The sequence below is a fragment of the Leptonotus elevatus genome, chromosome 14 (assembly GCF_054856555.1).
Source record: "Leptonotus elevatus isolate MCC_2025b chromosome 14, RoL_Lele_1.0, whole genome shotgun sequence".
Classification (NCBI taxonomy): domain Eukaryota; kingdom Metazoa; phylum Chordata; class Actinopteri; order Syngnathiformes; family Syngnathidae; genus Leptonotus; species Leptonotus elevatus.
In genome coordinates this window covers 981,933-998,163 of record NC_141252.1, presented here as the reverse complement: position 1 = coordinate 998,163, position 16,231 = coordinate 981,933, and the positions used below count along the sequence as shown (strand labels likewise).

The 16,231-nt window shown below is 41.1% G+C and overlaps 3 protein-coding genes across 10 annotated transcripts in view; 1 reads left to right on the top strand and 2 right to left on the bottom strand.

Annotated features, from left to right (window-relative positions):
* The window catches only part of rdh12 (retinol dehydrogenase 12), a 4,103-nt gene extending 1,685 nt beyond the window's left edge, over positions 1-2,418 (bottom strand). Inside the window, exons 1-5 of one of the 2 annotated variants that reach the window (XM_086094398.1) lie at positions 2,269-2,418; positions 1,340-1,458; positions 888-1,043; positions 713-817; positions 440-649 (exon numbers count right to left, since the gene is read on the bottom strand). In XM_086094398.1, coding sequence (XP_085950524.1) covers positions 440-649; positions 713-817; positions 888-1,043; positions 1,340-1,458; positions 2,269-2,342 — 664 coding nt within the window. In that variant the 5' untranslated portion in view covers positions 2,343-2,418. The remainder of the gene's footprint in view (positions 1-439; positions 650-712; positions 818-887; positions 1,044-1,339; positions 1,459-2,268) is intronic. The other variant, XM_086094399.1, reaches the window with a different exon arrangement.
* Positions 2,419-3,716: 1,298 nt separating this feature from the next.
* vti1b (vesicle transport through interaction with t-SNAREs 1B) lies at positions 3,717-12,994 on the top strand. 7 transcript variants are annotated; one of them, XR_015097056.1, is made up of 9 exons: positions 3,717-3,962; positions 4,049-4,107; positions 5,353-5,532; positions 6,497-6,670; positions 7,707-7,768; positions 8,847-8,986; positions 9,067-9,177; positions 10,509-12,267; positions 12,346-12,994. XR_015097056.1 is itself a non-coding variant. In XM_086094533.1 (7 exons), the coding sequence occupies exons 1-6, from the start codon at positions 3,866-3,868 to the stop codon at positions 8,938-8,940; spliced, it is 666 nt and encodes a 221-aa protein (XP_085950659.1). In that variant the 5' UTR covers positions 3,717-3,865; the 3' UTR covers positions 8,941-8,986; positions 9,067-9,874. The 7 variants fall into 7 exon arrangements, 3 of the variants coding, with proteins under 3 accessions (XP_085950659.1, XP_085950658.1, XP_085950657.1); XR_015097055.1 differs by having other exon boundaries at positions 9,054-9,177; XR_015097057.1 differs by lacking the exon at positions 9,067-9,177.
* Positions 10,008-15,987, bottom strand: arg2 (arginase 2). Its single transcript, XM_086094530.1, has 8 exons — positions 15,571-15,987; positions 15,389-15,461; positions 12,574-12,748; positions 12,334-12,493; positions 12,153-12,247; positions 11,979-12,083; positions 11,766-11,902; positions 10,008-10,772 (listed from the first exon to the last, which is right to left on the bottom strand). Exons 1-8 carry the CDS (start codon positions 15,682-15,684, stop codon positions 10,579-10,581), a joined length of 1,053 nt encoding a protein of 350 aa, XP_085950656.1. The 5' UTR covers positions 15,685-15,987; the 3' UTR covers positions 10,008-10,578.
* Between the last annotated feature and the right edge of the window lie 244 nt (positions 15,988-16,231).

Here is a 16,231-nt window from a genome sequence, read left to right as displayed (position 1 = left end):
CCTCTATTTGTCTGAAGTTGATTATGTGAGGGAGATGTTTGTTTTCTAAGTACCCGATTATTTGAGGGAGGCGCCTGTCTTAAGTTGGTGATTACGTGCAGAGGCATTTAAGCTGCTTGTTGCTTAAGAAGCTTTTTTTTTTTTTTACTCTGAAGATTATTTTTAGGAAATAGCTAATTATTTGAGGGGAGGTGATTGTAAGTTTCTAATTATTTGAGGGAGGTGTTTGTTTCTTCCTTTCCAAAACTATTGCTGTTTGAGGGCTGTATACATTTGTCTTGAATAGATGATTGTTTGCAGAGGTGTTTAAATGGATGATTTCTTAAGGGAGGCCTCCATTTGTCTCGAGTTGATTATTTGAGGGAGGCATTTGTTTGCCAAGTCGACGATTGCTTGAGGGTGGCAGGTAAAATAAAAACAAAAAAAGCCCATTTTGCACCTTTAAGACGTCTCGCCAGCTCTCGAGCGAAGAGCACATTGGCCAGCTTGCTCTGGCAGTACGCCAGGCCGCTGTTGTAGCTTCCCTGGCTGTGCAGATCGTGGAAGCGGATCCAACCAAAGTTGTGCGCCAGTGACGAGACGACCACGATGCGCGCCGGAGCGCTGCGCTTCAGCAGGCCCATAAGCAGTGACGTCAACAGGAAGTGACCTTGACAGAGTGGGAAATAATCAACCAGACGTATCTGGTGACGCTCAAAGTCCGGGGTCTTACCTAAGTGGTTGACGCCAACGTGCATCTCAAAGCCGTCGTTGGTTTTGGTGTAGGGACACATCATCACCCCCGCATTGTTAATGAGGATGTGAAGATGGGTGAAGTCTGAAGAATGACGGCAAACGTCAGTCATGGAAGACGAGCGTCAATAATTCAACTTTGACAGACGTTGTACCTCTAAGGAATTGTTGCGCGAATGATCGTATGGAGCAAGTGTCGGCCAAGTCCAGCTCTCGAACCTCCACCTGTGCTTCAGGGTACGCAGCCCGGATGCTGGCTGCCGCTCCCTCGCCTTTGTCCACGTCGCGGCACGCCATCACCACCCGAGCTCCTGACACGTCAAAATAATTGAAAACATTTTCAGCTCTGCAGCACGGTGTAGTAAATAGATGGATGGCTGGATTGTTTTGTGGGGTTTAATCCCTTCAAGTCGCCATTATTGGCTGTATTATATTTATTTATGAAATTTGCATCTGCATAATAAATGATGGCCGCCTAACACAGCGCCATCGGGCTGCCGTTAATGTTGGACCCTGAATTAATTACTGGAAAAGAAAAAAGGAGCCTTTGTGTATATAAGCAATTAAATTGTGAATTTCCTTCATATTTCCCCATTCATTAACTAACCTCGAATGGCCAAGTCCATGGCGGTCTCCTTTCCGATGCCGGTATTTGCCCCAGTGATGAGGACCGTCTTCCCGTCCAGACGAGCGGACGACATGCACACGCCTCCTGCTGCATATCTTCTGTGAAAAACATCAATACAGCATAGTATCGAATTGATAACCCATGTGACAAATTATCAATAGGCTATGCTGCGGTTAAATGTTCCTGTAAAAAGCAATCCATTTATCATTTATATTTTGTTAGATATCCCCCCCCCCCAAAAAAGCACTAATATGATAAACATTTTTTATTTACATTTATCATTAGGGTCACGCTAATTACTGTCAAGTGTCAAATATATATATATATATATATTTTTTTTTTTTTTAGTGTAACTCCCAATTTTTGTACAAATATTAGGCCACAATGAAAATATAAAACTGTAAAATGTAAAACTACGCTACTCTAAGAAATTTGTAAAATTTAGGAGTGGTGTGAGTTTTTTTTTTTTTTTTTGTGTAAAATTATGCCATTATTATCATATTTCGACTTAATCCTCGTAAAAAATATATATATTTTTTTTTAATAAATCGGTTTAATTATTCACGCACACGGCGTGGACGACGTCAGGAGGTACGAGCACGCCATGGAGCGCGCAAGGCTCGTGGCCAATGGCGCAGCTGGCCACGAGCATTCAGATGATGTTCCCGCCCACGCGCAGCCTCCCGATTGGCCCAAATAGTGCCCCGTTATATTCCCTCTCATTGATTTTCAATCGGAGACTAATAACGAGAGAAATTCGAGCGAAAACAAACAACGTAACGTTAAATTATGATTTATTTTTGTTGCGCCATGAATATCCCTCGCCATGCTAATGCTATATATGTTAAAGAATACTGAATACGCTATCACGCGACTCTATGTCAAAGAGTCAAAAGATGGCTTCTTACCGTATGTGAGGAGCGAATAAAACCACAAGTAAGGTCACCACGGTGAGACCGGCAAGGAGTAGGAAAAGCCACATCGTTGTAGCACGGAGGGATGCTGTCGTAGGCGCTTGCTAGCACAACAGCTGAGGTATTTAAAGGGAGGGAGGGCGAATGGCATCATGGGATATGAGGTTCTTACAGCTACGAACTGAATCACAACTATTTCGAGCTTGATATCAAACGTTTTGTATTTAAAAAAAAATCTACGCTGTTATTGACAGTTTGAACATAACACTGGTTAATAAGGATTCAATTTAAATGTACAGTATTGCACATACAATTAAAACAAGTGCATAAATGTTTGAACAACCAGTTCTAAAAGTTCAATACAACGGAACTATACTCAACTATACTGTTTTAGAGCAAAAAAAAACATAATAATAAATAAGACCCTAGTGCAGGGGTGCCCAATTTCGGTTCAGCTGCACTGCAGGAGGGAAACATGGGAAACTGGCTTGATAAGGGCTCTCGAGGACCGGACTTGAGCACCACTGCTTAGCGTATTTGAACATTTAAAACAATCAAGTCAGTGATTCTCTTGCGTACCACTAGAGGGACCCCACGTATCAAGTTCTCCAGAATGGATCATGGATGGATGTTACAATAACAAAGTGTGTTTTTTTTGTGTGTGTTTTGTTTTTCAATTGCGACTTTATTGTGGGCAGGATTATGAATATTAGGGATGCGGTAAATTACCTGGGTTGGGGGCGGTTATAAAATGATCAGTTTATTCTACAAGCAAATAAGGGCCATTGTGAAAATATAGAAATAATATAATTATGAAGGAAAATTTTATAAGAAAAAAGTAAAATTACAACTTCATTCTACGACAATATTAGTGGCACACTGAAAATGTAAAAGGGATTTGATTCTTTTTATATTGATGAATTGCTGATTTATTGTACAAAGTATTCGTATGAAACTTTTAACAATTGTAAAACTAAGCGAAGAAAGTCGTTAAATTGGGAGAATAAAGTCCCTACTTTTAAAATGAAAAATTCCGACTTTATTCTAATTTCTACTAAACTTCCAAATTAAACGTTCTATGAATTGAATTACGTTTTATATATATCATCGTCACTGTTGGCAAAATATGGTGATAATATGAACAGGCGTAACAAGGTAACAAATATAGCCAATAAGCAAGTGTTTACACGCACGGACAAATGAATGTAGCAGCCCGTTTTATTAGCACGACATTCACTACTCGGTACTACATCACCCAGAAGACACTAATAATAGGTGTCCAAAATGCGCCTGCATATAATGGTCATTAGTTCCCTAATTTTGACGCTGGACTAAAATAGAGAATATTTTTTAAAGTATTCCTAAACATACTAAACCCTACATGTAAACGTAACGTAACATTTTCACGTTTAAAAAGCATTTCGTGCAATTTGTTTGATTTTTAATCTGGAGGATTTTTTTCCCCCCACTTGATCACGAGGACCATCATGCGGAAATAATTTTTCTTGCCACCCAATTTTTTTATTTGGCTCCTTAGAATCTTTAATAAACCCCCCAAAAATAGTTAAAATTGAGACGAAAGTGAATCAAGATGTCATCGGAAGAGTTTGAGAAGTTGCACGAAATCTACAGGTCCCTGTACGAGGAGCTAAAGCTAATGCCGGAGAGGCTGTTGAGGAGCCATGGAGGTACAAAACATACAGAATTCTCGAGTTCTCTATCTGAACAACACATTTGAAATATTGACAACCTTTTTGTTTTTGTTCACTCGCAGAGGAGAAAAAGAGCTTGTTGAGGGGCTTCGAGGAGAGGAAAGGGGAAGCGGAGGAAATTGTGAGCTACCTTGATTGTTTTGGAAACGTTAGCTAGCAACATCACGTTTGCAGCACCTGCACAATCTAAATGGATAGTGGATACCGTAAACGAGCTGCAGAAATTGAATTTTAAAGAGGAAAACAGCAAACAATATGTTTGAAAATGTATTATGAAATTGGTGTACTGAACACCACTGCAAAATAATTAGTTCATTCCAGAATTGGAGGATATTTCTTTAGGCACAAACATAAATAAATAAATGGACTATTCATGTTACAGGTTGTTTGTTTTTTGTTTTTTTCAAGAACAACCAAAAACTTATTGTTTTTGTTTCGTCATCAGTATTGTTTTTGGATTTTTAAAATTTGTAATACTATATATTTTGCTGTACTGTATTTCAAAAATATTGCTGTTTTGTCATTTGGCCTTTTATTCAATATTGAATTGAGATCACCAAAGAAGTTTGTTTTTATAACTCTTTTTTTTTTTTTTTTTTTTTTTTTGGCTATCTTGCAGGCTTAAATTTGACAAGCCATGGAATTCTCCCAAAGTGTCCACTTCAAACTAGGGTTGTCACTGACAGCCTACTTCTAACCACAATGGCCCACTTTCTGTTCATTATCTGGACATGTGTCATAGGCACCAAGTTCTTTGTGCGTTATTATGTGATTATGTAATACGATGTATATAACTAGATGTTCTAAAACTACAGATTTGTTTGCGTTATTTTTACGCCACACTTGTTTGGCAGAATATTGTTGTTGTTGTGAACACTTGAAAGACTGCAAGGCTCTAATTGACATAAAGTGTCTTTCATATTAATTCAAGGTTCGTTTGCCTTTTATTTTAGCCCGAACTGTAAGACAGAAAAAAATCATGTAAATCCATTTTCTGTACCGCTTATTTTCACTAAGGTCACGGGTGTGCTGGAGCCAATCCCAGCTGATGTCATAAATATGCGTAAGCCTCTAGGCTTATATAATACCAAAACATGTATGCGTAATACAGGTTAATGTTATATAATATGTTTGTGTCCTGTTCAGTCTAGTTATAGACATTTCAGTTCCAAAAGAAGGGTAACGGCACCAAGTTCGCATATCCCAATTCAAAAGAAGTGATGTGCCACGGCTTGTAAAAGTATTGTCAGAACGCCACAGGAATGCTATCTAACCCTGTACTTATTTCCCCTTTAGAGCGTTTATCTCCCCTCGGCAATTGGCTTGCAAAAATAATGATGCTTCTCTGTCCCCGTTTCACCCTCAGCTGCAGGGCATGGAAGAGGAGCTGCGCAATGCTCCGCCATCTTTCCGAAATACAATGAGAACCAAGCTACGTCTTTACCAGCGCGACCTCGCCAAGCTGCAGCGGGACGCCAAGAACTCGGCCGCGCCGCTGTCGGACGGGAGTCACGGCAGCATCTATTCATCGCAAAATCAACAAAGTGTGAGTGTGGAGAGAAAGAACGCGGACACACTAGATTGGCACGTTTGTCTTGATGGACTGTCACAAAACTAGTCAAAACCATTTTCTTTGCAGGCCACATTGTTATTGTATGTTATGTGTACGTACAGTCATGGTTTCATGAACTATAACGAGCACATTGCCCGGCACATTCGTAATACAAGCAGGAACAAACATTAGTAGAAAGCAACATTTAGAATTATGAAGAATTAAGGAATTTTTGTGTCATTGCGCTTTTTCGATATGATTTGAACGAACGGGCCATCGATGGCAGTATGCAAAATGGTGTCGGCCAGCGCTGGCAAGTCATCGCCGATTGGCTGCTGAGCATAACATGGCTTTTTATTTCGACTCGATCGTTGGGCGTGTTGAGCGAGGTTCTGGATATGAGCACGTTTTTATTTGATGAAAAACCCTGACTGTTACACAATGTGAACGTGCATGCCAATAAGCACATGCGCACGCACGTGCGTGCTCTTCTGACCACGTCACAATGGGATGTTCTGTCACCTTGCCACCCCGCAAACAATTATCTGGCTGCGCCCATGTACTTTACGCAAACATTTCAAAGTTGTTAAACTCACCTTTTGGAATTAACATACAAAAATTGATCTGAGGGAATACAGGCGATATGTTTGTTAAGGCAAAGTAGACGAAACCAGCTTTTCGTAGCGCTCTGCATTGGGAGACAAGTAAAAACATGTTTTCACTTTTGACTGTGGATGAGGTGCGTTCGATGACCTCTCAAATGCAAACAAATGTGTATATAATAGTGGGCTGGTTTAACATTTACAATTGATGGCCACGACCGTTTTCCTAATGGATTGGGGAGGAAAATCCCTTTCAACTCACCCGCAACCACAGAATCAGGATAACGTTTCAGAGACATCCGTCAATCGGCAACAAAATGGCTTCCGACTGGTTATTCGCCTCCCTTTTTGTCCAGACGCGCGTGCAATCGCAGCGGGCCTTGCTCCTGCAGGGCACCGAGTCGCTGAACAACGCCAGCCGGAGTATCGAGCGGAGTCAGCGCCTCGCCGCCGAGACGGAGCACATCGGCACCGACATCATCGAGGAGCTCGGCGGGCAGCGGGAGCAGCTGGATCAGACCAGGGACCGAGTGAGTGGCGAACATGGGAGGGGGAGCCAATGGTGCAAAAAAATGATCATTCAATTGCCACAGTAACAGTAGTTGTAATACATGACAGCTTAAATCTTTTCCAGTGATAATTTTGTCGACGTTCGTCACAATAGTTTTTTTCCCCCAGACGAAAATTCAACAATTTCAAATAGAAGCCATTCATTGAGACGATAACTCAAATTGACTGACAATTTCGTCGATGACTAAAGCGAAAATAAATCCAATCCGAAGGAATGAAAGGCGGATGGGAGAAAAACTCATTCATTGTGCAGCTGTAAAATGAATCTCAAGCAATTATGCAAATTTTTTTTATTTAGGTGTAACCTAAGTTATATTATTGTCAGTTCAACATGTTTCATTGAAACAATTAATAAAGACGCCGTTGTATTAAATGTGTCTTGCGTGTTAAACTACAGTTACAAATAGGTGTGATATAATTTTCTGTATAAAAGTTTAAATGTATGCTGAAGGAAAATATCGACTAAACTGTCAATTTAGTCGACTAAAATTGGATTAAAACTAAAATGCAATCAGTTGACTGCAACTTTAATTTTAGTCAAAAGACTACAACTAAAACTAAATAAAAATGTATTGCCAAAATTAACACTGATCTTTTCTTTTTAGGAAAGTACAACACCAAGTATTGTTTTAAGGAATGTGCACCAGTTCAACATCTGAGAAAAAATCCCCCCAAAAAAGTCATTTGTAATTGCGCCTTTAATGCTGCTGCAGATTGTTTGCACCCAGCTACTTTATTTTTTTATTTTTTTGTCATGCTGAACTGATAAATAGAATTAAAGAGGAAGACATTTTTCTTGACTATAATATGTTCTATAAAGCAGAAGGTGGCCATTTTGCCACTTGCTGGCAAATGTTTAGTGTTGACTTCTTCTTTTAGCAAATACTGCCAAAAGCATGCCGCAAGCCACTGTTGCTCTGTGTTTGCTTACAGACGAGATGTGTCAAGGCAGCACGAGACACTTAACCCAGTATGTTTGTTTTTTTCCCCTGGCAGTTGGTCAATACGGGAGAGAACCTCAGTCGCTCGCGGAAAATCCTTCGTTCGATGTCTCGACGGTAAGTGCGAGCTCAGAGTTGATGTGGCGACAGTGGAACCTCGCAAGTTGAGCGCAATCGCCTTCAGAACAGATGACTTGAATTCATTTAGAAGTGGTCACATTTTCCATATTGGCAGTAAGGGAAATAGGATGGAAGCGTCATAAGAGTCTCTAAATTGTCTTAGATTTGACTTCCTTAAACCTGCAGATAACTCCAACCAGTGATGGTTTAATTGTCATGTACAGTTCTCATAGATCTACATCAGCAGTGTCCAAACTTTTTCTTCTGATGACCATACAGAAAAAAATAATAATAAGAAGAATTGCATGTTGTTTATATATTACAATATTTTTTGAAAAAAATGCTACCTGAACAGCTTTCTATAATCCAAGTAATTTAAGATTTTGCAATATTTTTGGGTGGTCCAGACCGCGTAACCCGCCAGAAAATATCAGGCCCGTGTAGTGAATGGCCGCCGAATCCCATCTCTTTATTTGTAGAAGGAACAATCTGTACTGAGATGACCATTATTAAACCTCTAATTTGTCATTTCTAGTGCCTGGTTGTAAAACAGCCACGAGAAGGCAGCTGATTCTGGTATCGGCCACCCTCATGAGTACCGATACCTTAAAATAAGGCTGGTATTGGCACCGACACCTGGCATCTGTCCAGTATTAGTAGCAAATGTCTTTAGTGTTTAGTGTATGCCGTGGGCCACTTAAAAATGGGTGGTGGGCACCAAAATGGCCCCCGGGCCAACGTTTGGACACCACTAATTGAATAATCTGACAACATTTGTGAAATTTTGTGTGGTGGTCACAGAAAGCACATTTCATTTTAATGGGAAATTGCACTATAAGGCATATTAGAGTAGCGCAATCATTAAACAAAAGAGAAAAAAAAAGGTGACAAAGTTAACAAATTCTGCTAATGTGTGCAAACTTATGAGCACAACTATAAACATAAAGAAAAGTTAAGCACTGTATGGTAAAACCAAAATAGACCCGTTTTGGCTCGAGCACTCGCTTTCTGACGTTCCATTGTTGCGTGCAGTGACGCAAATAATTGGCTGACATTTTGCTGACTTTCCCGTCAGGCTCATGACAAACAAGCTGCTGCTCGCCGTCATCATTCTCATGGAACTGGCCATTCTGGGCGCTGTCGTTTACATCAAGTTCTTTCGGCGATGAGGGTGGTGAAACTTCGGACCCGAGAGGTCCCAACGTGTTACCGGAGGTTCGGCTTTAGATGAGGATTGCTCACCAAATGAACCACAGAATCATTATGTGCACTATTTGATCAGACTGTTCATACAGAGAAATCCCTCTGAAAGGAAGTTTTGGACATCTGTGGACCAGAGAGGATGTTCTGTGAAGGCAGTGCTGGACTGAGAACATGCTCTATGGCCGACAGTGTGTTAAAATGAGGTACTTTATTTAGCAATAGTCACTATAAAAACATAGCACAATTTCGGTCTTCATTGTTTTTAACTATGATCAATGTATTTTTCTTTTATTTTTTTACATGTCCATGCTAACAATTTCTGAAGGCCAAACATCTTTGATCACAGTTAGCATTGGCTAATGTTTTGTTTTTTATTTAAGGAAAATGTTTGGCCTTTTATTTTCACTGCACTGATCTCTCTAGTTACCCCTTTCGCACTGCGCTGTTTCCAGTTCTGAGCTAGAGCCGTTGTGACTTGAAGCTCACATGACCCTGGCACCAGACTCACTTTTATGGCAAGAAGCCGGCAAGTACGATAATGAATGGGTTTGGCTATCATCTAGTATGAAGCCAAACTGGTATTTCAAGCCAACGGCAGTACCCAACCAGTAATGGTTGTCGGGGGTTTTTTTCTTCTTTGAAATGATTCAATCTATAAATAAGATGACTGTGAATGTTACGGTTTCCCCAAATAACTATTCTTCCAACCAAGTACCTGTTTTTTCTTTTGTTGAATATTTAACATTTTTGTGAAGTGGCGGTTCTAAAGTTGAACATCGCAGATAATTGTTAGAATATCTCCTTCGTTTGTTGATTAATGTTTTTAAAACCTTTTTGAGGATGAATTTTATGAAAGTTGTTTCCAAGACAGCCTCTTAAAAATAAACAACTCTCTTATTATGTTCTCAAACTATTTTTAAAAAGTGATGGTTCTAATATTCAACCTTTAAGAAAAAAATAATTAAATACTGTTCTCTCTTTTGGCCTTGACGCGCCCAAAACATGGCAGACCCAGACACAAATCACTTCGATGCAAGACCAGAAAATAAACTCTTTAATACAACAACGCAAATGCCTGTCAGTTTAGTGTCTACAGTGAAATATGAAATTGTAGCTTAAAGCCTTAGAATTCAAATTTGTTATACTCACACATGCATTAATTGTTTCATTGTAAATGATTTAAAACAAATAATAAACCATCGGGAAAATGCAATAACCACAGCTGGTCCAAAAGTGCAAACTTAATTTAATTTCTATTTGTAACTACAGCTACAAAAACATGTTTTCAATCAGCCCTTTGAGGCAGTCCCCTTTGCTTGTAAACCAAACAAAAAAATAAATAGCAGGCATCCATACCTTCTTACATAAAATAGCAAAATAAATTATTCGGCTTTGCTGTCTAAATTGTCTAAGCTTTACATGGCAAACCTTTCAAGACAAATACTTTCCACGCCGAAATACAGTAAAATGAACAAAGTGAACCCCAAAAAAAAAAAAACTAGCTATTGGAGTCTTTTTTTTTTTTTTTTTGTAGTCATGGACGCAACACCGGAATGCTTGGGGGCGGTGGTGGAAAAAAGTCTGCGGCGGTTTGCTTTGACCTTTCAAAGGCAAAGCTGCTCCGTGTCGCCGTCCTTCGTTGAGGGGATCTCGTCAATGACGCCGTGGGCGCCCTCCCTCGTCTGCCCCAGGGATGACGCAATGACGTCGACGGCCAGGGAGGCGGTGGCCTCCACCGCTGCCCGGGTCGCCCCCACCACCGGATTCACTTCCACCAAGTCCATGACTGACAGCAGACCTGCATATTGACAACAAGTTAGGAAATTTGGATGCTCGAATGTCAGCTCTGTCCCTCAACTGCAAAGTGTTACAAAAGCATCTGGTCTGATATGCCCTGACTTTTATGCTTAAAAGTTTCATTATCCTTACAATGTCCTTAGACCCCTTTGAATTGACCCCCCCCCCCCCCCCCAGCTGGTCCTGGCTGCCCTCTAAAAAGATGGGGGTTTTTTTTTACATACACATAAAAAAAAAATTAGATCAATAGTCTTCAAATGAATTAATGATTTAGATAAATGAATGGTTTTTTTTGTCAGTCCAAAATTTTTAGTTTTCTGAAAGAAGAGACAAAAGACAGATGAAAAAGTTGTAAAACTTACCTAAAAATGTTTGTTTGTTTTTTCAAATAAAAAGTGACCTTAAAATGTCCCCAAAATGAAAAGCAAAAAATTGCCATTAAATGTCCATTTGAATTGGTTAAAAAAAATTATTAAATGTTAGAGAATTGAATAATTTAAACAAAAAGAAAGAAAATGTTAAAAAAGTAACCATAAGGGAGAATATTACTGTAAAATGTCTTTGGATTTGCCTCCCCCCCCAAAAAAAACAACGAAAATTGTTGTTGTTGTTTTTAAGGCAGAAAAGAAAATGTCCCAAATCAAAAGAAATCCCGAAAATGACCACAGAATGTACACAAAAATGCCACCAGAAAAATAATATTGATTCAATAAAAGGCAAGAAATAAAACTAGATTGATCAGATTAAAAAGCTTTAATACTTATCTAAAAATGTCACAAAAAAATCAAGGAAATCCTGAAAATTACAATTTAATGTCCACAAAATTGCTTTAAAAAAAAAGTTTGAAAATTGATAGCAAAAAAAGTAGCAATAAAATGTCCATCACTAGGAAAGTGCCCAGACTTCTAGAATGCCCGTTCGAGCTTTGTTTAGAGAGTGAAAACGTACATTTCCAGAGTTACTGATCATATATGAGCCGTATTGATAAGTGCACCTGTGTTGTGAACTTCCTCTGTGATGTAGATGCCCTCCCTGTAGGTTAACCCTCCGTTCACCGCCGTTCCCGTCGCCGGTGCCAGAGACGGGTCGAATGCGTCAATGTCAAAGCTCAAGTGGATGGGTCTTTGTTTTCTGCCGGGGAAAGTCAAAAGGTGTCTTCAACTTTTAAAGAGCCGACTTGGATGGATTATTTAAGTGCGAGCGTTACCTTGCCAGCACGTGATCGAGAGCGACTTCCGTCACCCTCTGGATACCGAGTCTGTCGATATCTCTCATTGTGAAGTACTGGATCCCCAAGTTCTTGAGGATGTGGCTGTGTAGCACACAAAATGTCACAAACGGAGGTGACAAAAGTGGAAAGACGTTATCGAGCAATACTTACTACTCGCCGGGGTCCACGTCCCGAAGTCCGATATACACCAAATCCCTGCAGGAGAGAAACGGCTTCACCCAAGAGAACCCCGGGAGATCCGGCACCTGCGGACATGTCGAAACAGGTGAAGCCGACTTGGAATGGTCGTAGACGAGTCATCTTCTCGATTCTTAACTCGACGACGTCGTACCTTGTCTTGCAGCTCTTTGAGCATGAACGCCACCGGCTGTCCGTGGAGGTTCCCCGACGGCGACGTCATGGGTGTGTTCACGTCGGCGTGAGCGTCAACCCAGATGACGCACAGGTCAGGACACTGTTGGGCGTGGCCCGCCACTGATCCGATTCCAAGGCTTTGTATGAAAAGCAAAGTGACTTAGAAACAGGGTAGCGGGAGGACACCTAAATGGTTTTCGGTGGGTCCCGCGGTTACCTGTGGTCCCCTCCGAGCATGACCAGGGTGTGGCCGGCGCCCACCGCTCTACTCACAGCGCCCGAAAGCTTCTTTGTCGCGGCGCCCACCGTGCGGGGGTTTTTCACGTTCATGTAGGGCTCGTCAATCTCCGGGTAGTGGAAATTGAGGTCGCCAAAGTCGTGCACGGCGTAATCTGAAACCACGGGAAAAAATGGATGTGAATTAGGTAACCTTCCACCATGTTTCTGGTGCAAGTTACATGGAAGAACAAACATTCCACGCGGATTAATCAGTTCCACTTTAAGGAGAAGTCAACTCTCCCAAAAAAAATTAGAGCAATATGTTCTATACAGCCCCACGAGTCTAAATATGGTATTCTGGTTAATATTGTGTTAGTAGAATATAAGCAGCAAAATCAAGCCATTTTTATCCATCTCAGGAGGCGGCCATTTTGCCACATGCCGTCGACTGAAGATGACATCAATGTTGCTCGGGTAACAACCAATCACGGTGCAACTACAGCAAACAGATGAGCTGTGATTGGTTGTTGCCTGAGCAACATTGATGTCTTCTTCAAATCGACAGTAAGTGTCAAAATGGCCGCCCCCTGAGATGGAGAAAAATGGCTGGATTTTGCTTCATAACTCATATTCCACAAATGTAATATTAAATCAGGATGTCATGTTTAGACTAGTTAGGTCACATATAGCATATTATTGTCCAGAAATGTTTAAGGTTGACTTCCACTTTAAAAGTGCTTCTGAGACAGCCGAATATAAAGTGAATAATTGAGTAATTGCCGCTCACCTAAAAAGGTTTCTAAATGAAACCTAAGCTCTTTTTCTATTAGCTAGGCTATAGCTTAACTAAATAATGCTTCCCCTTTCACTTCCATCTAGCTTTTAAGACATTATGTCAAATATGCTCCATTTTATTTTGAGGTATTTAACGTACCCACCATTTTTTTCAGGCGTTCATCCTGGGATTTTTTTTTTCATTTGGTTTCGGTATTACTGTTTGGTTGGCGTGTCTTCATCCATATCCATCCAATATACACAAAAAATAAAATAAAATCTCGAAGTCATGCCTAACAAAAACACAACACTTTTTCTTATTTCTTCTTCTTGCGAGTCATTTTGTTTGATTGCACCCTCTAAAATTTAACCCAACTCCCAAATCCTTAGCAACATGAAATTGGTCGCCATGTATATCATATGGTGCGGCATGGCTCAGGTGGTAGAGTGGTCATCTCTCAACCCAGAGGTTGAGGGCTCAATCCCCCGGCCCTTGTGGCCATGCCGAAGTGTCCTTGAGCAAGCCACTTAGCCCCCAATTTTTCCTCATGCTGCGTCATCAGTAAGTGAATAAGGAGTCCGCGTGTAAGCATTTTGAGTGCCTTGTGGATTGAAAAGCGCCATTTACCACACGCAGACCCACAAAAAAAAAAAAGTCTCAAAATGCCATACATGTCTGCCATTTTGTTTAGAAGTAGCCAGCAACTACAGATTTTGCACGATTGCTACCAAATATGAACCATATATACTAGACAGAAAGGTGACATTTAATCTAGCCCTTTTTTAGTGCACCCGTCCCGAACCCACTGACGCAACATCTGCATGCGTGGCTTCCAATCTGATGAGTCATTCTGTTGCCAGCCCATAGTACAAAGAAACAGCGTGCATTCCTTATACACCAGCACCGCTGACCCACCCCTTCAACTCTCCCATCTTGGATTTCAGTCTCGGCAGCTTGCGGTGAATGTCAAAGCAGCGCATTCTGCGACCCGGCGAATGTCGAGGCAATGCCGGGTGTTCATATGGGCAACACGAGCCCAGATGACAGTGTAGTCTTACCGTGGTGCTCTGAGGGCAACCGCGTGGCCCATTACATTTCGCAGGCACGACAGGAATAGACGGCGAAGGACAATTCTCAAGTGTTCCCTTTTAATACGCAAGGTTGCCGCTGTAAATAGTGCTGACGCGGTGGCCCTCGGCATTTAATGGACACGGCGCCTCGATAAACGGTGTCTTCCATCTGGATGAATCGACGTTGATTGATCACGATCAATGAACATGAAAAAAAATGTCTGTAGGGGGTGTTTACAGCTGGAGTTTGATGAGAAAGTGTTGCACGCAAACAAATGATAAACATTTCAAGCATTGCCTTGAAAAGAAGAGTTGACTGAAGTATTTAACGTAATATATCTATTCTTTTACAATCACTAATGGACCACTAGAAGGGAAAAAAAACATGTAGATGCCTGGTCATTTGCAAAATTTGACATTTTTAGACTATAGACGTCAAAAACTATTTATATTTATATTAGTATTATACTTTTGTTAATAAGACTATGACCCCCCCCCCAAAAAAAAATTTTTTTATTGTACATTTAGAACAGACATAAAAATTTTGATTAATCGTGAGTTAATTACTGAAGTCATGTGATTAATTATCTATATAGTTATTAAATGCTTGATTTTTTTTGCCATAAATTCCCTTTGGGAGTAGGATGTACCGCGGCACCATATCAGCGGAAGTTTCACCGAAAAACAAAAATGCACACTGTGTCTCTTGCAGACTGCGGAGTAGGAAGAATGGGGCACTTTCATTGTCTGCGGTTTCTGAGCATGCGCAGAGGAAACACGTGCGGATGAGACGCCATTGCAGTTTATTTAAAATTAAAGCGATTTACAGTAGATTGCGTGTATTAAACACCCTCGAAATATATTGTAAAGAGAGCGACAATCCTTGTACGCGGAAAATATATACGCGTGTGTATAAATACCGCGGTGAGGTAACATTTCAAATCTGGTTACGTAACGCCGGTTCTCACCTAAACCCGAGAGCCGCTCGATGAGCCCCGCATCCCTGATGACTTTAGGCCCGTGTTCCACACCTCTCCTTTTCTGGACAAAATAAAGCATATAATCAAATATTATTAATAAATTTAACATTTTGCTTTCATGTCTGCTAAATATTAAATTGATACAATGTTATTGTTTTTTTTTTTTTTACCTGCCCTCTTGAGAAGGGCGCCCCCAACACGGCCACCGACTGGGCTCGGCTAGGTTGGCCGCCTGCGAGCGTCCGAGTGCAGGCAAGTCTTAGCAGATGTCCTCTGAGAGCCATCGTTCTCCTCTCCTCTCCTCTTGAGTCACCGCCGTCTGTCTGACGAAAGAGCAGCGGGATGTTGCCTGTTGTTCGGACGCCAAACGTGTCCCGTCCCGTTACAAGTTCCGGTTTGAAGGAAGCTTACACCAGCTACTTAATATTCATGAGATGAACAGGCGGAAGAAATTCAGGACCTTTCTGGATTATTTGGTTTTTTTCAATCGCGTTTGCTGGATGCTTCCCGGTCGTGCGTCGTAAAGGCGCCTTTACTTATGTGCATCCATATGCTGTGCGCGTCCTTCTTAATTCCACAGCCGGTGACGTCAGCCCGTGACACGCCTTCACGTCAGCCAATGAGACGCGGCGAAATAAGAGAGTTCGGGGGGGGGGGGGTTGTGGGCGTGGTCTGTTTGGAAACAGGGGAGGAAGAAACTGCGTGATAGAGTGGAGTTTAGGGTGGAAATTTCCACGGATGGACGCAGCCGAGCAAGGGATGATTAGATTATTTACATCGTGACATCTGTTCCTAACTCAGCTTTTAACCACGTGCTGGTCGAAAACATAG

Bases quoted from the DNA above. Each gene is read 5' to 3' on its own strand.
- vti1b (XM_086094533.1), top strand. From the start codon at position 3,866: ATGTCATCGGAAGAGTTTGAGAAGTTGCACGAAATCTACAGGTCCCTG. The intron at 3,963-4,048 runs GTACAAAACATA...GTTCACTCGCAG, and splicing joins GCTGTTGAGGAGCCATGGAG to AGGAGAAAAAGAGCTTGTTG. The intron at 5,533-6,496 runs GTGAGTGTGGAG...CTTTTTGTCCAG, and splicing joins CATCGCAAAATCAACAAAGT to ACGCGCGTGCAATCGCAGCG.
- arg2 (XM_086094530.1), bottom strand. From the start codon at position 15,684: ATGGCTCTCAGAGGACATCTGCTAAGACTTGCCTGCACTCGGACGCTC. The intron at 15,462-15,570 runs GTAAAAAAAAAA...TATTTTGTCCAG, and splicing joins CGCCCTTCTCAAGAGGGCAG to AAAAGGAGAGGTGTGGAACA. The intron at 12,494-12,573 runs GTAACCGCGGGA...TTTCATACAAAG, and splicing joins ATGCTCGGAGGGGACCACAG to CCTTGGAATCGGATCAGTGG.